Source organism: Chionomys nivalis, chromosome 14 (genome assembly GCF_950005125.1).
Source record: "Chionomys nivalis chromosome 14, mChiNiv1.1, whole genome shotgun sequence".
NCBI lineage: Eukaryota > Metazoa > Chordata > Mammalia > Rodentia > Cricetidae > Chionomys > Chionomys nivalis.
The window spans coordinates 700,766-724,435 of NC_080099.1; the positions used below are offsets into that span (position 1 = coordinate 700,766).

A 23,670-nucleotide genomic window follows, 5' to 3' on the forward strand; every position below is an offset into this window, starting at 1 on the left:
TTTCTTTCAATGATTTGGATAAAATATTTGAAATTAGTGTGTTTTAATCAGGCCTGCAAGTGCACAAAATCATATCTTGTAGATATTAGAAATATCTGCCATTACAAGACAATTTTCCAAGTTTCATTTTTCTATCTCTTTGAATCCAGACAATATGTATATATATCATGTATAATTTGAAATATAACTTGGTTTCCAGGAGTCTTCTAGTTCCTTATAGTTTTTTATATACTTCCAGAAAGTTTTGTAAGTGTTAGCCTCCAACACTGTGCTTGCCATCTTGGAAATAGGATTGCCTAGTCTGAGATGAGCCAGCAATTTACTCCAGCTGGATTCTACACATGAATTTATTTGATTAATATCATCTCAATGGCAAACCTGAGTTTATTATGAAGTTCAAACACTGACAAGATTGCAGATATGGTACTAATTTTCTTCTGCTCAATAACAAATTACCATAGATGTAGGTAGAGCACTTATTTATGAACACACTGTATAGGTAGAAGTATATCCCAGTATATCTGTGAATTTTACAAGGCTGAAGTTGACTGGTGAAGGGGCTCTCAGTACTTCTAGAAGAAATCTTCTGTGCTTCAATTTATTTTTTCTGCCTTTTCAGTTCTAATTTAAATACTTAGAGCTGGTACATGATTATATTCTTATGTATTTTTGAAATTTATTGCTATACTGTGAATTTTGAGAATGTCTATATGAATGCAAGTGCCCACAAAAGCCAGAGATGCCATTTCATTCTGGAGCTGGTATTATCGGTGGTTATGAATCACCTGATATGGGTGTGGAGCATCAAACTTGTGTCCTCTGGAGGAACAGATAGTATGCTGAGTCATCTTTCCAGTTCCAGTCTGTGTCTGTCCAATACAAGAACATTTTACAGGAGACTCTCTAAAGACATCATTTTTTCACATGACATATTCCTTTCCTTATTCCTATAATACATCAAGTGGCAACAATCCCGGTCACATCATGGTAGTTTTTGCCCAATGTCAGAAACAAGCTTTAAACATTGTACTTGGTATTAAATGAGTATTACTGTGTGTTGAGTCCAGAAACATCAGTAAGAACCAGTTTCTAGAAAATTATAATCAGCATAACATGTTCAACTATAAGCCAGTGTTTTATGAGGGATCCATGAAAACCTTGTAGCTGAAGGTCAGAGACCATGGAAAGATAGAAAAATATTTTCCCAACAGATATTTGATCTCTTTGAAGGGTATGGAGTAGAATCTGATAATTCTGTCAAAGAAGAGTGTGCTACTCAAGATAGTCTTCCCAGGATTCTTGGACTTAGCTTTCAGGTTGATTTCAAGTCCCATGTAGCATTTCTTTTCTGCTTCATACTAAATCATTCAAATTATAAATAACAGCAATTATTATCTGTGAACAGGACAAGAGCAGAGTAGTTTCATCCCCTTTGGAGCATCATTCAATTCTTCTCATCCTGACCTTTGAATGACCCTTCCTGCAGGTACATGTCCTCCACTCCCAGTGACCAACTCCCTAATTAAGAGCAGTACCCCAGCTCAGCAGCAGGTCAGACTTGCTGTTGACCCCATCAAATATCAGGAGGTTCATTTTCCAAAAGAAGCTTTATAGTTTGTCACCTTTTCATTGCCATTCCCCTAGGACTGTAATGCTGACAAAGCTTGTTGACAGGAAGGTCTCACCTGAGTGGATCTCCACCTTTCCCATGACTGTACATCAGTCACTGGGCCAGGCTCTGGGGGAATCACATGATAATCAAAGGAAAAATAAATGTAATGCTTCATAGAGACAGAAAGCAAAGAAGAATATATCCCTTGTAAGTATATAGTGTATACATAAAATTTTATGACATTCTTTTATTTTGTTTTTAACTTAAGAATATAACTTTGGAATTAAAAAGTTAAAAGTTATCATAAAATAACTATGTACAACTATATTATTTTCCAAGGTCTAGTCTAACAAATTTTCATATTCTTCTTGGCTTAAGGCCATGAAAGTTTAATCTAATTATTTAGAAGGCAGAATCAGAAAACAAGGTGTCTTTCTTTGTCTTCACAAAGCCACTTCTCTTCAGTCTTAGTCTTTGAACTCCTTTTGTGCAGACAGAAGTTTCTTCCCTGCCTTGTGCAACCACTTTGGAAATCAGTGTGGTGGTTTCTCAGGAAATTGGGAATCAATCTACCTCAAGATCCAGCAATACCACTCTTGGGAATATACCCAAGAGATGCCCAATCATACTACAAAAGCATTTGTTCAACTATGTTCATAGCAGCATTATTTGTAATAGCCAGAACCTGGAAACAACCTAGATGTCCCTCAATGGAAGAATGGATAAAGAAAGTGCGGAATATATACACATTAGAGTACTACTCAGCAGTAAAAAATAATAACATCTTGAATTTTGCATGCAAATGGATGGAAATAGAAAACACTATCCTGAGTGAGATAACCCAGACCCAAAAAGATGAATATGGTATGTACTCACTCATTAGTGGACTCCAGCCATAAATAAAGGACATTAAGCCTATAGTTCACCAGCCTAGAGAAACCAAATAACAAGGTGAACCCAAAGAAAAACATATATAGATCCTCCTGGAAATTGGAAGTAAACAAGATTGCTGGGCAAAAGTTGGGAGCATGAGGGTAGGGGTAGGGGTGGGGGAGGCGATGGGGGAAGGGGAGGGGGGAAGAGAAGGGAGAAAGGAAAGACTGGGACCTTGGAGGAGTGGGAGGGTGGAGATGGAGGAAGGGTGGATATAGGAGCAAGGAAGACGATATCTACATTAAGGGAGCCATTTGAGGGTTGGCAAGAGACTTGGCTCTAGAGGGGATCCCAGGTGTACACAGGATGTCACCAGCTAGGTCCTTGGGCAGCAGAGGAGAGGGTGCCTGAACTGGCCTTGCCCCACTATTACATGCAATTTTTAATAGCAAGACTGACATTATATTCTGATATTTAGCTTAATTTGCCATCAGTCAAAGATACATAACATAAATAATATGCTGAACTTTAAATCATAATTAGTACTAATTTATTTTTTTAATGTTGTTATGCGTGCAAATTCTAAAACTCAAAGGGTCAGTTAAAAAATATCTACTTGCCGGGCCGTGGTGGCGCACGCCTTTAATCCCAGCATTCGGGAGGCAGAGGCAGGCAGATCTCTGCAAGTTTGAGGCCAGCCTGGTCTACAAGAGTTAGTTCCGGGATGGGCACCAAAGTTACACAGAAACCCTGTCTCGAAAAACCAAAAAAAAAAAAAAACAACAACAACAACAACAACAACAAAAATCTACTTGTCCCCAGCACATAGAACATCCCTTCTGTTACTGACAGTCACTCTACGAATAGGGTTCCCTGATATCTGGTCTTCTATTTGTTTATAACTGTTAAAATATCTATACCTATTCTACTTGGAGCATGCATTCCCAGAAAGAAAATCTTAATGACTTTTGCTTCAACATTATTTAAAGTGAATCATAAATTAAAAAATGTCTGGTGGCCTTCTCTCTGAGGTGAAAGTGCTCGAAAGCACCAAATAAATAAATTCAGTGTTGACGTTTATGTAATGAATTAACAATGAATTGTATGGATCAAACAAATCATCTTTAACTCCAGAGTCAAATGTATGAAATTAACAGAATTCATAAATAGTCAATAATGCATATCTTAGGTTGAGACCAAATGCCAAAAGAAACAACCCCATCAGGAACAATTCCTTTGTATGAGTCTCAGAAAATGTAATGGTTAACAGTAACTGTCAATTTGGCAGGATCTAGACTCATGTGGGAAATGGGATGTTGAGCACACCTATGGAGTTTTATCTTGTTTACTTTGGTGTAGAACGGTCTTTCATTTTTCTTTATTTATTTTAAAAAATCTTATGTTACATAACAAACTAAGTTCTCGCTCCCTTCCATCCTCCCACCTTCTTCCCACTCTACACCCCATTCATCCCTCAGAGAAGGTGAGATCTCCTGTGGGGTGTCAACAAAGTCTGTCACACCACTTGAGGCAGGTCCAAGGTCCTGCCCCCTGTATCTAGGCTGAGCAAGGTGTCCCTTCATAGAAGATGGACTCCAAAGAGCCAGATCATGCACTAGGTATAAATACTGGTTCAAACTGACAATACCACACAACTGTAACTCGTATTCAGAAAGCCTAGTTCAATCTTATGCTAGTTCTCCAGCTGTCTGTATGGGGTCAGTGAGCTTCTGTTAGCTCAACTCAGCTGTTTTTGGAATGGCCTTTCTTAGCTCTGGGTATACCATACCCTGGAGAATTAAGGATATATAAGAAGAAACTGAGCTGAGTACTGTATGCTTTCATCTCTCTTTTTCCTTATTGTTAATGTGATATTACCACTGCTTCAATCTTCTGCTGCATTGTATTCTGACCACGATGTACTCTACCCTTGAACTGTAAATAAGAATAAAACCCTTTCTCTTTTGTGAAATCATCTAATTCCTCCAGAGTATTTTGCCACAATAGCAGGAAAACCTTATCAGTAGGCCATAGCCTTGTAGTGATACATAGATTAATAGAAATGGGTTAGTTTAATATATAAGAGTTAGCCATGAATATGCCTAAACTATTGGCCAAGTTGTGTTGTAATTAATATATTTTCTGTGAGATTATTCGGGTCTGGGCATCCAGGAAATGAAATGCAGTCTGTGCTTACAACCAAGGAAAACGACAGAAAACCTTTAAATGACAATATTATATTTCGGAAAATTGGGATATTCAGAAAATGGATGGAATTTACATTTCAGGTTTAAGTGTGAAAAAAAGTTAAGTTTGTATTTTCTAATGACTAGGTCAAGTTAATATAAAACCATAATAAGTAAAACACCTAAAAAATTGAAAATTGATCTACAAAGTTTGGTCTAGAAGAATAAGAAAATATTTAACATGATTCAGACTCCTTATTGATACAACCTTAGAAAAGCATTGATCCAATTTTTAGGCAAAAAATTATAGGCAAAATAGCAATAGCCACAGTTGATTTCAAATGTTCTTCATTCAACTTTCAGTTTTATAACTCTTCAACTGTGTGAGACCTTACATATACTGAATCTAAATAGCATATTGCGACTGCCTGCATCCAGAAGCAGAAAAGAGTATTAAGTTGTTGTGGCACAAGATAGATATTTGAGAGTTTTTAAAAAACAGAACATTCACATTATTGGGAAAACATTCTATTTTGAGGGTGGGTTTCAAGAAATGGTTTCTCTGTAGCTTTGGAGCCTGTCCTGGAAGTAGCTCTTCTAAACCATGCTATCCACGAACTCAAAGAGATCCACCTGCCTCTGCCTCCCAAGTGCTGGGATTAAAGACATGCACCACCACAACCCAGCAGTAATCTTCTATTTTTAAAGTGCCACTTCTTCACCATGAAATGAGGTTACTACTACTTTTAAACATAAAAATAAATGACAAACTTTAAAATCTAATATATACTATGATATATTTGTTTGTAATAATATATATGCTGAAAAGAATTAATTTGGATAAAGTGTATAATTTGAAGGTGTTTTTCTTTTTCACTTCACTTATTATTTAAACTACAAGTTTCATGCCTGTGATATTGCCACCCAAGAAGTCGTACATTGAATGGTGTGGGGTGAGTTGGACGAGAGGGAATAGTGGTTAGAAGGTTAGATTTGCTCAAAAAAATGTATTCATGTATGAAATTTTCACAATGAAAAAAACTAACAGAAATTTTCACCAGATCCTTTATCCTACCTTTTTAAATTCTGTCATTGCTTAAGATTTTATTTTTGTATTATGACTGAGCATCTTTTGGGAATATGCCGAAGAGTGATATTGCTGGATCCTGAGGTAGGTTGATTCCCAATTTTTTTTTGAGAAACCACCATACTGATTTCCATAATGGTTTTACAAGTTTGCATTCCCACCAACAATGGATGAGTGTTCCCCTTACTTCACATCCTCTCCAGCATAAGCTATCATTGGTGTTTTGAATTTAGCCATTCTGACAGGTGTAAGATGGTATCTCAGAGTTGTTTAGATTTGCATTTCCCTGATGGCTTAAGATGTTGACATTTCCTTAATTGTCTTTTGACTATTTGAGATTCCTCTATTGAGATTCTCTGGTTAGTTCTGTATCCCACTTTTTAATTGGGTTATTTGGAATTTTGATGTCTAATTTCTTGAGTTCTTTATATATTTGGGAGATCAGTCCTTTGTCTGATATGGGATTGGTGAAGATCTTTTCCCATTCAGTAGGCTGCCTTTTTTTTTTTAATTGATTATGTCCTTTGCTTTACAAAAGCTTCTCAGTTTCAGGAGGTTACATTTACAAAAACATATATTCAACTATGTACATAACAGCATTATTTGTAATAGCCAGAACCTGGAAACAACTTAGATGCCCCTCAAACCAAAGAATGGATAAAGAAAATGTGGCACATTTATACATTAGAGTACTACTCAGCAGTAAAAGACAATGACATCTTGGATTTTGCATGCAAAATGATGGAACTAAAAACACCATCCAGAGTATGGTAACCCAGACCCAAAATGATGATTATGAACCTTCATCCTTCAACTGATCGAAACAGAGGCAGAGACCCACATTGGAGCACTGGACTGACCTCCCAAAGTCAGTTGAAGATTGGGAAGAATGAGAATATGAGCAAAGAGGTCAAGACCATGATGGGTACACTCACTGAAACAGTCTAGCTTAGCTAATGGGAGATCACCAACACCATCTGGACTGGGAAAGAACAAGCATAGGACCAAACTAGTCCCCCTGACTGTGTTTGACAGTTGCATGGCTGAGGCAGAGACTGATGGGCCACTGGCTTTGGCACCAGGATTTATCCCTACTGCATGTACTGGCTTTTTGGGAACCTATTCTCCTTGGATGGATACCTTGCTCAGCCTAGATATACGAGGGAGGGCTTGGACCTTCCCCAAAACAATGTGCCTTGCCTTCTCAGAGGAGTGGATAGGAGCTGGGGGAGTAAATGGAGGGAATGGGAGGAGGGGAGGGAATAAGAACTTGGATTGGTATGTATAATGAAAAAAGATAGTTTGTTTTCTTTTTAAAAAATTAAATTAAATTTAAAAAGATTTTATTTTTATGTGTGTGTGTTTGCACATGGGTGTAGTACCCAGAAGCTGGAATTATCAGAGGTTATGACCCATCTAATATGGGTTTCCATAGCCAATATTGTGTCTTCTGTAAGATGAGTATGCACTGTCTTCTATATTCCTAGAGAAAAGGGTTATTTTTATTTTTGACATATGTATATATAAGCCAATGAATTACTTAAGGTATAACAACCAAATAAAAATAATATAGCACCAGCTAGCAAAAAACAAAAAAAAACAAACAAAAAAACAACAACAACAAAAAAAAAAAAAACAACCCTGCACGTTCATATGTTCATATTAAAGTGTTGGCTTTGGCACTTGTCAAATTTAAATATCTCAAGCTGCTCATCATTACATCTTTTGAGACCTAACTAACTTAAATTATTTTCAGTTACAAGTTAACTTAGTTTATTTAAAGTAATTTACTTTAATTCTTTGATTAAAATGTGATCAACATGCCCTTTTTAGAAACTTAAAAATAAAATCAACTTACAGAAAGACATACGAAATTTTAAATAATGAAAAAAATACTGATTTTAGTATTGGAAAATCCAAGATTTCAGAAATTTACAGGCTGTTTATAATTATTTTTATGTTGCATTGACAGGTTTTAGAATAATAAGAAACATTTTGCTTTAATGCAGTACAAACGATTTTAAAAGTTGTTCTCCTCGAAGTCATTACAGTTGAACACAATATGGTAAATCCAGATAATATTGATAGCGAAAAATGAATGCAGGTGTTTCAAACCTAAATAGTTGGGATTGAGAACCCTTTAGAAAGCAGAATTTTGTATTCCTTATCGGTGCTTTCTTATCATCTCTTTAAATTCTTAAGCAAAAGAGGCTAAGCCATCACACTGTTATCAACAACCAAAGCCCTGATTTACTCAAAAGCCTTAGGCCTGGGGTCTCCTTGCAAAGGATCTCTGCATTTCTAAATGTAAATTTTCCAGTAGAGCAAGCCCTTTGTTTGAGCTGCATCAGCTGTCAGATTGCCTGAGGAGCTGTTGATAAGCATGCCTTGGTACCCAGGACAGTTTTACAAATCTGTCCAAGACTTAAATTTGTTGATTTTTGTTATGACAACAAAAAATATAAAGTCCATAATATCTTTCCTGGTATTATTCTACATTTGTAAATAAAAGTATCTGTGAATGTCTCCTAACAATAGTTTTTTAAATTATTTGTTTAGTACATGTAAGACATTTTACATAACACTCTAGCAGATTCTGGTCTTTATATTCACATTTTATACTAATTCTTAAGCAACATAAATTCATCATTGCTTTTGGACTCAGTTTTGATAATATTATTTGTTTCGGCAAAGCTAGTAATATTTAGAAATAATATCTCTTTTCAAAAATAACTTTAATCTATTGCCTTAAAATAAAATTGGGTTTAAACATCTTTTAAAATTCAAGAGTTATATTTTATTTGATAATACACTTTGGTGTGCAATCAAAATATGTTTGTCACTGTTTCATAAAAAGATTTTTCATCTCTCCAAAAACTGTCATTCCTTAGCAATTATAACATATTTGTATACAGTTTTTCTCACATGGAAAAGAAACTTTCAGATAGATGTGAGACAGGTAGAAGATTTATAAGTAGATGATGTACTGTGTATGTATGTAGTGGCGTAAATGAAGGCAGACAGAAATTATAAGAATTCAGCTTTAATTAGGGAAAGAAGACTCAGAGAACCCGTGGTTCCAGCGGAGAACAGGAAAACAGAAGGGGGCGGGGGGAGCACACCAGCAATATTTATTAGTAAAAAAATCCTCAGGTGACCCTGCCCTACAAGCAAGGTGATTGGCTGGGGCTACCCCTACATATGTATACATAGAAATACATGCTTTTACATAAAGACAACTTTATCATACCTGAAATAACTATTTGTATTATTTATATGATGCATGTTAATTTTAATATGACTGCAAGTAAAGAGAAAAATATGAATAATGATTTATGAGAATTCTGTAGGTATGACAGACCATGAGTTACATGTGGTATTGAAATTCTCTGCCCTTGAAAATCTTCAAAGAATCCATGAAAAGTAGAGAACAACTCTTTTAAAATAATAACTACATACTTTTATTTTGTACATGCCATTTTTATATGATATAATTGCAGGCTTTGGTCAGGTATTGATCACTTTAACTTCAGCTATACTGTGAAATCCTAATCAATATTACTATGGCTACCTTCAAATATGAGGGAGAAATCTTGAAATATATGAAATATGTATATGCATTATACCTAAAGCACTACACAACTGATATCAATAGCTCTAAATTTAACAGTTCTAAAAAAATCTATTGGGCTTAATGTATTCTAAGTTATAAATGGAATTGAGTTTTTTCCTTTCATTAATTTTCTTCAAAACAGTTGAAAAATGTATAAAAAAGTGAAAACTTTATATTTTATACAACTAAGTCAAAAGAGAGGTCTTTATCCAAGAAGATACTCCTTATATTGATCCAATGTTAGAGACCAATCACTAGAGAAGTCAGGAATCTGGGCATTAGAACCAGACATGGTTCACCTGTTTACCAGGCTTTATAGTACTGGACTGCTATATCCTCTGATCATCAAGTTTCTTTCCTTTTATACAGTGATGAAGATAGTATCATCTTATTAGCATGTCATCAATGTTTTATAATCAAGTTCAAGATAGATCCTACACATGCTAACAATTCTAAAGAGGGAAAGACCCATTTCTACACTGATAATGTGGTTATTAAAATACAATAGAGGTGGAAGAGTAATCAGAATACATTATGTACGTGTGAAAAACTGTCAAAAACAAAATTTATTAATAAATAAACAACAAAAGCATCATGAAAAAAGTTCAGCATGCATTTGGGCTGAAATTTCATTCTCAAGTCCTTCACTGCTCTTGGTACCGGAAAGCAAACAATAATTAGTTCTATGTCTTCTGGAATTATTCTTGTGAAAATTATTGGTACACAATTTTTAAAAATATATTCTTTCTCTGGAAGCTTGAAATGTTAAAATTGTGATTTATTCCATTGGCAGCTGTTAGATGCTGTGTGATCTAGTCTTATCTGGAACTTGTATATTGGAAGATATTAGAGGAGAGACTTCTTGCTAAATCTCATCAATATTCAAAACATATTTAATGAGAACTCTCTTTGTACCAAATTGTTATTGCTTTATGCAGATACAAGTTTAATAGCAGCACAGCCTCCATGAAGCTATTCTGCATGATCACTAGAGTATTTCAAATACAGCAACCAATATGAGTGATGGCTAAAACTGAAGGCCTAATAGAAGACATTATGTTTTGGAATTTACTGGTGGTGAATAGAGTCAATTCAAACTTAGTACAGTGACCTATTGAACAGTGCTTAAGGGCAGAAGATAGTGATAATTGACCATTTTCTTTAAAACATTGTAATGTAGCACATACACCATATATTAAAATAAAATTTTTTTCAGTGATAGAATGTTTGCTTAGCGCATACAAGGCTCTGGGGGCCTATCCCCAGAAATTCAAAAGTAAAAAGAAAAAATATTCTTCTCTTTCAAGGTAACTGAACTGCACAACATCAAAAATATTACCAGACTGCCTCGAGAGACAAAGAAGCATGCAGTGGCAATTATCTTTCATGACGAAACGTCAAAGACATTTGCTTGTGAGTCAGGTAAGCAATTTCAGGCCCATCTACAGCTTGAGGAAATTGAGTTGCTTCAGAGACAATGACTCAGACAGATGAATCCACACGGAAGTCTGAATAGGTTGGCATATTGTAATGAGAATGTGCGGGGAACGCTTTGTAAGAAGTTAAGCATACTGGTATGCTGTAGAAACAGATGTTTTGGAGTTTAGCTATCTTGTCTTTGTCTGGAGTTTGTTCCTAGGTGGTCTGAGGTCTCTTAGGGTTTTGTTCAAACTATGAGAATTTAGTAAACAAACCTGGGAGATGTTCAGAATCAGCATGTGACTTGTATTCTGGGTTTGGTAATATTTAGCTGTGAAGCATTTCCTTGTGTAATAGCAACACCGCCATGAGAAAGCTCACCCAAGAGCAGCTCCCCAGACAGAAAACCGAACTTGGAGCAATGTGTTGGTTTCATGGAGTCTCAGTACTAAAAGTTAATATAGTTTAGATTGAATTTTAGCATGCTAGTCCATAAAATACTCTGATATTATGGAGACACAAGCAGTTTGTCGTTTGAAACTGCAGTATTTTTTCATGGAGCAATCCCTGTATAATGTGACGTATTACTTGGCTTATTGCCTTTTAAAGATTCAGTTCAGTGAAATGCTGCATTTGCTCTATAATGGATGTTTGCAGAAAAGATGCAGAAAAAAATGTCCAAGAGCTTTGAAAAATGTGAATTTAAATTAGTACTGAAGTTTTTAGGAAGCTTTGATATTATTATTAAGGGGACATACAGATAAAAATTATTTTAATTAATATAAGCTTATAGTATAAATACTAATAATGTCCCTCTCCCTAGCAGGAATTGCTTACAATTTAATTTTATATGAACTTAGCTGGGCTGAATTGTATTTTATCAAACATTTCATTCCTTTAACATTTTTACCCATCAACCCTTCTGGTATATTTCTTTTCAGTTGCCATATGGCCTCATCTTATTTAAAATAGACTTTTTGAAGTTGCAAAGATGCCTGAGAATTGGTAAAATGAGAATTTATATGCTATTGGTCCTGTTTCAACGTCATTGCTGAAATATGCTATTGTCCAAAATCTTTCACCCTCTGCCTTCTTGTCCAATTCCTCAAAAGTCTCTAAGCACATAATTTTCCCTGAGTTCCTAAATATATAATATTTACATTATATATTAAAACTAATTCAAAAAATTATTTTCTACTTCCAGGACAGGCTCCAAAACCACAGAGAAACCCTGTCTCGAAAAACCAAAAAAAAAAAAAAAAACCCATAAATATAACTTTCCTAATTTTATTTTCACTATTGTTTAGTATTTTCTATATTGCAATAAGCAGTATTGAGATGTATAAAGATATTAGAGTTAATTTCAGAAGAAATAATATTTAGCTTAATTTATTTAGGTAAAATTTTTATTAGGAATTTTTGGAGAAAGATTAGTACACAATTTTTGTTATTTAATTAATTAATGAACTCAATATAATATCTTTTTGCCTCTGATATTATCAGTGCTAGAGTAAAAATATTTGATATAGTTAAATGAATTTTATGATTTAAATAGCTTTAATCCACTTTCCAGTTTCCTATCAGCTGGATTTTTAAAGTAGTTTACAAATCATAAAAAGTTATATGATATTTTTCCTTTTTAAAATTAAAATTCTAAAATGTTGTGAGGGTACATATTCCTTGGTGTATAGATGTGAATGCATGTATGTATATAGAATTTTATGGCATGTTCCTTTAAATTACAACATTCTCTAGGAACGGCTATATTTGCTCCAGGAGAAAAAGGGAGGCTAATGAGCATCAGTAGCTAAACTAAAGGTCACCAAAAGTCACAAGTGGAAAGGAAAAAATGAAACTTAAAAGATTATTGAGGGCTTTATCTGATAACGTAAATGAGAGTAAACAGTTATTGGGAATGAAGACTCACATCAGTAAAACAGAGAAAAGACATTCACACTGTGGAGCAGCTGATAGTATAGGAAGCTTCAGAGTTGCAGCTTCAGAAGAATTCACCCATTTGGGGGTGAGCTCTCTGGTGTGACAGTTGCTTTTTGTGTAATTGCCACTTCTTGTAACAACTCACACAAACCCTTGTTAGCAAGCTCAATAGAAAAATTCAGTAGTCCACCAAATTTGGCATTGTTAGAATCATTACTTTGGTCTTCAGGTGCTCTCTTTTTTGGGATAAGTTAACATATGTATGTCTCAACTCCTCAGGAAAAAAAAATCTGTCAGACAGTTCACAGACACACATATGTGCATAGGAATCAATTACATGCCAAGGACCCTTGCTGCTCCGTGTCTTTCTTTTCCATCACCATGGTCACCTCCCTGGTCTGATACGGAAATTGCACATGTTGACAAGAATGTGCTACATGGGAGATCATGTTGTTTCTCCATTACAAAATAATGTGTATATCATACCCCATAGACATACTGATTCTTCAAAGGGCAGCTAGAACCAAGTAGGAACAACCTGTATTGCTAGCCAACTCCACTGTTTCAGGCTACTGTAACTAGTTTAAAACCATCAGTTTCTTAGCCAATCCACTAAGAGGTATCCAAGAACTTATTAAAATAACAGAGTGGCCTTATGTGATCTGCATAGTGTGGGAATTGGGGGAGTTAATTCTACAGTGAAAGTGTCATGTGTGCAGTCATGACAATGTAATGACACTGGAATTTTTAATGTTCTTCATAGACTCACACTGAGGAAAAATATTAAACCATATGATGATTTATAAAAACTTAAATTATTATCTCATACTTTTATTTAGATTATATTTCATACTCATTTAGTATTACCTTCTCATACAAATTTAAATTCTTTGGATAATTTCTGGGCATGATTTGGTCAGGTTGACAGGATAATAAAATTAGAAAGAAAACTGATACGAAAAAGTAAGCTTATTACTCTTTTTAAGTTTGTAGATTCTGGGTTTTTGTGAATACATGATGTCCATGAAAGGGAGATTCATTCAGAAGTAATCTCTGAAGAACAACTACAGTCAGAATAGGGATCGACTAGTTCTATCTGGAACCAGGGCAGCTAATATAGTTTTCCTCTAAGGGGCTTTTCAGAGTAGTCCCTTAGAAGGATAAAGGAGTCTCTCAAGCATAGTATATAAAATCTTAATGCATCCTGCTGGAATCTTTCACTGGACAGCATATCCGAATATTCTAGAAATTCATGACAGCTTGAGAGTAAGACCTAGTATACACCATTAAAATTTTGCCTTCTTCTCCCAACTCAAGCAGTTTTTTGTTTTTTTTTTTTCAATTTTAACCAGGTGCTATTTTGGTCGACATCTGCTAAGTCAATGATGGATGTCATCCATACTAGTAACTCATGGCAGCTCACATTGCTACCTTTCCAGCTACATGACCATTATTCCATAATTCATACAGGTTACCTTCATTACCTGTCTCTAAGACAGACAGGTAAATCTCCCCCAAAGGCAGCAGAGCTATACAAAATAATTATAGGATGATTTATTCCATGCATAAGAATTTGAAAGGTATGTTTTATATTTCATAAATAACAAATGTATGGTTCTGATAGAGAGCAGATGAGAATTGCCATGTACATTTATAACTTTAGGACAGTAAGAAAATGTATTTTCACTTTATTTTCCAGAGTTTATGTAACAAATATTACCTTTGAGTTTAACTTTGAAGTTTTAACATACACTACTAAGTTTTATAGATCTGTACTTTTCTAAGGAATCAAGCCATCTATAATTGAGAGTCATTTTTGCTGAAATCTTTGAAGCAGAAAAAATGGTTTGAATATTGTTAGGAAGAAAAAAACGTTTTCAGCTGAAGTGTTGATGAGGTCTTGAATTTGCTTTTTACAGTAACAACATACCTGGAAAATTCACAAGGATATGTAGCACCGTCATTTGAAATTTCTAGAAAACGTTTGACAGTATTAAGTAATACAAGAAATATCAAGACTGAGTTTATTTCTGCCAACCACTGTCTTATAAGAATGTGTGTGTGTGTGTGTGTGTGATTTGTTTTTGTGAGACAAAGTCTAAGTAACCTTGGGTGGGCTGAAACTTACTACATAGACCAGGCTCTCTCTCTCTCTCTCCCCTCTCTTTCTCTCTTTCTCTCTCTCTCTCTCTCTCTCTCTCTCTCTCTCTCTCTCTCTCTCTCTCTCTCATGTGTATAGATATATATATGATGTGTGTATATTATATATGCAGTGTTTTGAGCGAATTTTAGCAGAGATGAAAAGTATTCTGTGTATTATGGTAAAAATTATAAAATTACTTTGTCCTTTAAATAAACCATTTTGGAAATGGGAAGTTAATGGAAATAGTTAAGAATAGTCTAGATTTTTTAACTTTTTGAACATAATTTTCCAGATCTTTCTCAACTCAGAGCCTTGGGTAAGCTAAGTAAACATTTTATCACTGAGACATATGTACAGAGCCCCATATATTTATTCGTTTTTTTTTTTTGTTTTGTTTTGTTTTTTGTTTTTTGTTTTTTTGAGACAGGGTTTCTCTGTAGCTTTGGTGCCCATCCCGGAACTAGCTCTTATAGACCAGGCTGGCCTCAAACTCCCAGAGATCTGCCTGCCTCTGCCTCCCGAGTGCTGGGATTAAAGGCATGTGCCACCACCGCCCGGCTTATTTATTCTTTTCATAATCGTAGCAAAGATATTTCTGATTATCAAAAGTTATAGGCCATTTGTAAAATGGCATCAATACTTTTGCAACAAAAAAATCACAAAATGAAAATTACAATGTCTTAGGTAAGTCATAAGAAAGTAAAAAACAATTCTCAGTTTATAGATCTGGCAGGTTGTGAAGAAAGTATTCATTAATCAAACAGTAATTCTAATTTTTAATTTAAAAATCATACTGTTTCCCATAATAACTATAGAGGTATACATTTCCAACATAGTACACAAGGGTTTCCTGAAAGCAGTGACAAACATAATAGTTTATTTTGATAGAATATAAGGTATTATACGTAATAAACATGTAAGAATCAATTGCTGATGACTGTAGTGTGTTTTTGTTTTTTGTTTTTTGTTTTTTTTGTTTGTTTGTTTTTGTTTTTTTTTTGTTTTTCGAGACAGGGTTTCTCTGTAGCTTTGGAGCCTGTCCTGGAACTAGCTCTTGTAGACCAGGCTGGTCTCGAACTCACAGAGATCCGCCTGCCTCTGCCTCCCGAGTGCTGGGATTAAAGGCGTGCGCCACCACCGCCCGGCTTGTAGTGTGTTTTGAAAGAGTGAGAATGATCTCACAGTGTATTAAAATTATATAATTGAAAGTTTATTTGACTTTTAAAACATTTTTCAACTTTTTTGGAGTTTCATACATTTATAACCTGAATTTTAGATACTTGCACCCTCTTTTCCTGCTTCCCATCATCTTTTCCCCACTAGCCCCTCAAAGCCTTCTTTTAAATAAGTTCCATTCATACATTGTCATTTCCTTACATATGACTCACTGAGTTTAATCAGAATTTCTTGCCTGACCATAGGTAAGATTTTTATTTACTGGTAGGAGGACAATTTATCAGTTGCTACATCACTGAAAACAATGGCACTACTTTCTCTAGTGAGTGGTATCTGCCAATAGTTACTCAGGAAGAGAGAGGTCTTATAGATCCCTGCCTCCATCCATAGTGAAATGTTGACAGGGCCAAGGTTGTACAAGTCTTGAGCAGATAACCATCGCATCAATGAGATTTTTTTTTTTTGAGTTAATGCAATGACTATGCCTTATCTAGAAGACTTCTCTTGGCTGTACAGCACCCCACTCTAGGTTCTTACATCAAGCTTGTCCCTTTGTCTGTGATGCTCCCTAAATCTCAAAGTGGATAATGGGTAATCTACCCGTCCCATTTATGGCTAAGCTCTTCACCATCACTTATTCTCAGCATGTTAATTAGTTGTGAGATTTTGCACTAACCACTTTTCTCTATAGCAAAACACATCTCTGATGAAGGCTGGGAGCAACACTAATCTATGGGTATAAACATGAGTATTTAGAAGGTAGTTTAACAACATGGCTGTGAGTAGTAAGCTCCCTGTTAGGGCCTATAACCAGTCCAGCCTCTGACTCTTGAACAATTTTAAAAAACCAGGCATGAAGTTTAAGTCCAACCAAAAATCTGTTAGCTACTCCTTTAACAGTCAAGTCGCTATTGCAGCAGATTACAAACCTGACCAGCTGTTAGTTATTATTATAGCTAACAGGTTTCACATATTAGTAAGACTGATGATGGCTTCTTCCTGTCAGCTTGCAAAGACAATTCAAGCACCATGAAAGCTGCCCTATGGAGGGAGCTTCCACTTTCAGCACAGTTTTAGCTTTAATTCTCTAAGTTCTATGGCCAAAGTTTGCAATATGTTTGTTCAGCAATCATCAGATTTCTTCTTAGCTAATAAGCCAATGTCTTATATACGTGACTTTGTCTGTTATCCTAAAGAAAGATTCAGGGAATGATGAAATAATTCACCATTCAGAAAGCTATGCCTGTCGTGATTTCATGCTCTTTGTTACAGAATCAAATCACACTTACATCTAAAGGATATTTTGGTTTTATTGACTATTATTTCTTAAAGAATATATGAGAAGTTCTTGCATCCAAAAGCATTTTTTTCAGTGTACAATAGACATGCTATGAATTATTAGTGTTATTTTCTTGCTCTTAAACATATTCTTAAGAACACTGCTGTGGTTTACTAAGTTGTTCTGACTGAAGTTATTTATAAATAGTGTGGGCTGTTATCAACATAAAGTTAGATTTAATACAAGCTGTTGTGTCCTCTGTACTTAAAGCATAGTAACTGAATGGAAACTGCCAAATAACACTTGAAAAAAATGAGATTTAGAGTTCTTACCAATGAGTAGGAGTAGCAATTATCATCGTCTATCATATATAAATACCTTTTAAAAAATATTGCCTGACCATGGGGCTGGGGATGCTGTTCAGTGCCTGAGTGCATACCCTCTTTGCAGAGCACCTGGCTTTGGTTCGTGGCAGGAATATTAGAATATTCACTATTATCTGCAATCCCAGCCCCCAGGGGATTTAAAACCCCTGTCCTCCAAGAGCTCAGCACTCCCCCACCTCTCTCTGTCTCTCTCTCTCCGTCTCTCTCTCTTTCTCTCTTGCTCTCTAAGCAATTGGACAGGGAATGTTACTAAAAGCCTCTACTCATTGTTGATGTAGTGATTAGAGTTTGACTCTCTTGTTTTCCTCTGCAATAGTTCTGTTAATAATTAGATGAAAAAATGAAATTAATGCCCCGGCAGTACTGAAGCAGGCATGGGCAGCCCGTATATGGTGGTTCTGTTGAACTTGTCCATATTGGCCTAAGTTGATGAGGATGACGGACCAGGTCTCTTCTTCAAGAGGGCACCAGATCTCATTACAGATGGTTGTGAGCCACCATGTGGTTGCTGAGAATTGAACCCAGGGCCTTCAGAAGGGCAGGTACCTGTTACTCAGTCAATATATATATATACTGTGACTTCTAACTACCACTACTATAGCTAAGATAGCTAAGTTTTATCAAGTCTTTATATAAAGAATAAAGATATTTCAATCATTTAGGAATCATAGTGGGTAACAAATCTGAAAACATTACAGACGTGAACTCATTGTGCCAATTGGTGCCTAACTTTCTCTACTTTCCTTCAAAGCACTGAAACAATTAAGGACATTTTGTCCTTGCCATAATCACCACACCTACTCATCTTCCCATTGGTGCCAAAAAGATTGAGCATATCCACATAATGCTTACGTTTGCTTCCTAGCTACTGAAATCAGCAAGCATATCATTATGTTTAAACATACTCATTTTTATGAAGCCTGGTAGAAACAGGTTTATAATTCAAGTCTTAATCATTCATATCTAAAACCAGTGATTAATCCTTTAACTTCTGTCTGTGGTTAAAAAAAAGGCAAATGTAAAAATAAACCTATAGCTCTAACCATTTTCTATGGCATTACATCTTTAAATATCATTCAATTACCAAATTAACATTTAGTCTAGTAAATATTTCTTGAAAATACTATCTTTTGGTTTATATCTAGGGTCAATTTTAAAAATAATTAATCTTACAACATGTATTTTATTGATAAAATTGTTATTAGCTATTTGATTTATAATGAATCCTGGTTTGAATTGTTTTGTCATGAATACAACCTAATTCTTTACCAACTTGCATCTATAAAATATTTTTTACATTCTTTTACTTGATGATGTGTGTTATGCCTATCCTATTAAGCATTGTCTATTTTTTTTGCATGGCTGACAAATATTTTTGCAAGTCCAGGCTGTTTTAAATCTCTGTTCCATGCTGTAGTCTCAGCATTATCTATAAGTGTTTGTGTTTTAAAGTTTTAGGGTGCATATATTTATGAGAAACTTGAAAATGTTCTTTTTCTTATAAGGCATATCTATCTTCTTGTACTTTATATTTAAGCACATTTGTATGAGTCTTGGATCAAGTAACAATTAAGAAAAATACACAACAAATAGACAATATGAGGTAAATCATGAACTAGAATCATTTTTATCATAGAGGCATAAATTTGCAAATGTGACCTTGAAAAAAAATAGCATCTTACTAGTGAGATGTATATTTTATATTTATAAAAATATCAAAGACGTAAACAAGCTATAATTTTGATACATACACATAATGACAAGATAAATCACTAACATCTTTTAAATAAAGCATGTAAACCAATATAGTACAACTTTAAAGACTGAGAAAATTGTAACAAAAGTGAGAAACATGTTTATATTGTGTTTGTTTCTTAAGTTAGTAGGTACTTTAATTGTTTTAATACTTTGAAGGTTGAAGAAGATTCTTGAACAATTTGAGCAATGTGAAGGGAAGATATGAAACGTAGTTTTCTACATTTATTCTATCTTCTTCCATGACCTTGTCATATAAGTAAATGTCCATTGTCGTTTAAAAGGCTATAAAGCCATGCAGTAGAGGACCTGAGAATGTAGTACAATTTTTATGAGTGTCAAGCCCAAATGAGAACTCATTTAAGGTCACAAGTCAGAATTATTTTATTACACACCCATGACTTAAATTTCTGAGAAGAGTATATTTTATGGCTAGAGACTAAGTTTGTCTGCAATTTGTCATGGATATAAAGTCTCTGGCTTGATAAAATACTCAGGTAGTGCATCACAAGAGGATGACTCACCTTGAGCTGACTTTCTGAGACTCATATTCTTAAAGATAAATTTAGAGTAGTCAAAACTAGAGGAGAATCTTTACCCACCCACCATTGCAGTTAGCATCCTTATTCCTGTTACTGATAATAAAATTTATCATGTTCTGAAATGATAAGACCTAATGCACATATGTATAATGTAAATTTGTATTTATAAAAAATAAAATTGTTCAAGATTTTTTAACTTTTCCAAGTGCATATTTCAATTTCTTTAAAATACACAAATTGCTGATTATTTTGGAGATCCACCATTACAAGACTTTTTAGCACTTACTATGTTTTCTTTGATTCAGGGCTCAGGACTCATAAAATCAGAACTCCAAAAATAATCATATATTTAAGCTTTGTTATCCTGAAACTACTAGCTTTTCTAAAATTTCAGATTGTCAGTGTTATCTCTAGTACAATAATGTTTCAGGTGAGGCATCTGAGAACCAGCATATATCAGTGTCTCTACTTTTATCCCTGTATTTCTTCCAAAACCTTGTCCAATTACATCAGCATTTGTTTTCATGGATGGTTACCAGAGAAAAGGTGTTTCATCTTCTTCTCATTTTTCTTTATTCAACAGCTAACAAAATACTTATTATATGTTATTCAAGTTGCTTTAAGTTGTTGGGGATATGTCGCAAATAGAGAAAATTTCATGCTGGAAAAATGCTGTAAGCAAAAAACTTATAACCCATTGGGAAAGGGGTAGGAAAAGTGAAACAGATAAGATAAACAACAGTTAATAATTTGGCGATAACTGTTTGCTAAAGAAAAGATAAGCATAGTATATAGCAGTCTTACACAAGGAAACAATTCATAATAAGGTAGTTTTACATGTAGGAACTACATGCCCTTAACATTAGGTTCCAACTCCCAGAGGTTAGGAGATGGCAACATTCTGTTGTTTGATTACTCAAAGGGTGGCTTACATCACTAGGTAAAGACATCCTTGGATGATCAAACTTGCCAAGGAACTTTTAAACAGATTTACATCTCAATGGTATTGTTATTGTCATCAAGTTTCTAAATCAAAAGCTACATGGAAAAAGATACAGAAGACTCAGAGCTTGGGCTGTCTGTCTTCCTCAAGGGCCTGGGGATCAATAGGGGTGCCAAGGTTTAGAGTCAGGGAGAAACTTAATTAAAATATTGTTAAAAAAGAAGGACAATTAAGATTCTTGATTAAAATATGAACTTGGTTTTTAAATGTGGACTAGTTAGAAAAAATAAGCATTGAAAAAAACATGAGGCGCCTTCACCTAAAGTACAGTTTGGCAATTAGAAAATCAGAGCATAGGAGGAAAGAGGAAGACTGGGTTGGAGAAACTGAGATCAACCTAGAAAACAACACTGACTCTGCTGGCAGTCAAAGAAAGTCATTGCCAGTACACAGAGGTATTAATGGCAGTCCAAAGGAGGGATGGAGACACGGAAAAATAACTAGATTTTCAAATAGAAGTTGAATCAAAGTATACTATGCTTTATGTCATATAGCAATAGGACCAGGACTTACCTCGGTCCATGAATTGGCTTTTGGTGGGATACCTTGCTCAGCCTTGATACACAGAAAAGGGGCTTGGTCCTGCCACAAATTGGTATGCCAGACTTTCTTGATTCCCCAAGGGAGGCCCTACCTCTGCTTAGTAATGGATGCGGGGGTGGGGTGTGGGGTAGTTAGGAAGCTGGAAAGGGGAAGGAGGGGTAACTGGAGTTGGTATATAAAAAATTTAAATAAAAATCCCTCTTTATTAAACTAAAATGTTTTATGAAGATGTGTCCATAGTTTTTTTTTTAAACACCTGAGTGATAATTTAGGAATGGATATTCTTTCTTGAACTCTACGACCTTCAAGTACAAGAATCTTAGGTATCAATTCACTGAAGTCAGAAACTGAATAGACTTTACAAAAGTACATGATAAAATTTATCTTTTAGGGCAGAACATTTTCTTTACATTAACTATGTATACCCTATATTTGTATATAAGGCATATATATGAACCTATCAAATCACACAAATGCATAAGATAGAAAAAACAAGAGGCTCCAAATTAACTTTTATATAAAGAACAAAAATACTGTGGCCTAAAATATTCCTACAAAATTGGTTTCAATTTTTATTTCTTTATAACAAATATTTGGATTAATGTTTCTCCATATTGTAGTCTATTAGCCATTTATGTTTTATAACATAAATAGCTAACACTTTAAAGGAAGTATTGTGTGGTTAACTGTTTTGGAAATCTTATACTAATCAGGTAATAAGTTTATATACTCTGGAACTATTCAAAGTATTCAATATGTTAGGGCAAACAATGCTTATTCAAGAAAGGTTTATATGATAAAGCTTATTCTAAAGAAACTTTAAAGTTATGGATACATTATTTAATGCTCTGATCACATCTCTGAAATAGAGGTACACAGAAACAATTGTTACATTTATTATTTTGATTGAATAATTTTTCCTGTAAAAAAGTTTCTTAGGTAAATTGAAGTAGAACACACATGAACAAAAGTAAACTTAAGACCCAGGTAAGGTGGACAACAGAACAATATTCAAGTATGAACCATCTAGGATAAGTATTTACAGAAAGATCATAGCGAAGATTCAGAGAATTAAGCTTCTGGCAGGAGAGGTATTATATAGAGTTTCAATTTGGTAATAAGGGCTAGAAGTATTGATGATTTCCTAGCCATTTGGAGAGAATGTCAGGAATCTACTAGTTTGAGGAGCTTGAACCATGCCAAGCTACCCCGGTTGCTGTTCTAAAACCTTTCAGACTAGATGTAATCTATCCCACAGTTCTTTGTATGGGGTCTTTAGCATGAAATGCTTGGAGCACTCCAGGAGATAATGTGGTCTTTGGAGGCACAGAGCAAAATGGTAATGCCTCTGTGGCTTGTTGCATATTCAGGAACTCAGATTTGATAAAGTCTAGAATGAGACATAAATATAATGGTTGTTTTTTCTTTTGATCATATTAAATAGCCATATATTAAACTTGCTAGTGACATGTCTCACATCCCACGTACTGTATCTAATTAAAAAGCAACAGTCTGACAAGTTCTTTTCTCCCACATCGTTCTCTGTCTTCTCACATCTGTCACTTTTTAAAGAGTATAATTTGCAAAAAAATGAACTTTAATGTTAATTTATTTAGAATTAGAATGAAAGCATCATGAAGACTAGGCATTGAAAAAATTAAGTTAATATGATATAAGCAACTTTATTTCTCCAGCTACAACTTAGAGGATAGTTTTCATCTTTGAAACCTAATAATTGTATTTTGAAAACTGGCCCCTGCAGAGGTGAGATGTCATAGATCTCTGCATTCCAAATAAGAATCATCTTCAGTACTGCTATCGTCTATGTACCATTGAAAATATCAACACATGTTCAATAAAAATGCAATAACATTTAATAGAATGTTAATCCTTAATGGCAGCTTATTAGGTAATACAAGATACTTTTCAGTGTTTTGTTTGACAGTTTCATATGCATATATAATAAAAATTTAGTCAATTTCACACGCATTCCTCACTGTCATCCCATTCCTCTCCTTATTCTGCTGAAACCCATCTTAGTGTCTTGATTAGGGGTTCTCCTGCTGTGATAAAAGACCAAACACAAGCAACTTGGGAGGAAAACCATTTGTTTCT

At 34.7% G+C, this 23,670-nt stretch overlaps 1 protein-coding gene across 1 annotated transcript in view; it reads left to right on the top strand.

Annotated features, from left to right (window-relative positions):
• Positions 1–23,670, top strand: part of Dok6 (docking protein 6) — a 309,821-nt gene that overhangs the window by 127,120 nt on the left and 159,031 nt on the right. Inside the window, exon 3 of the mRNA XM_057788968.1 lies at positions 10,679–10,793. Coding sequence (XP_057644951.1) covers positions 10,679–10,793 — 115 coding nt within the window. The remainder of the gene's footprint in view (positions 1–10,678; positions 10,794–23,670) is intronic.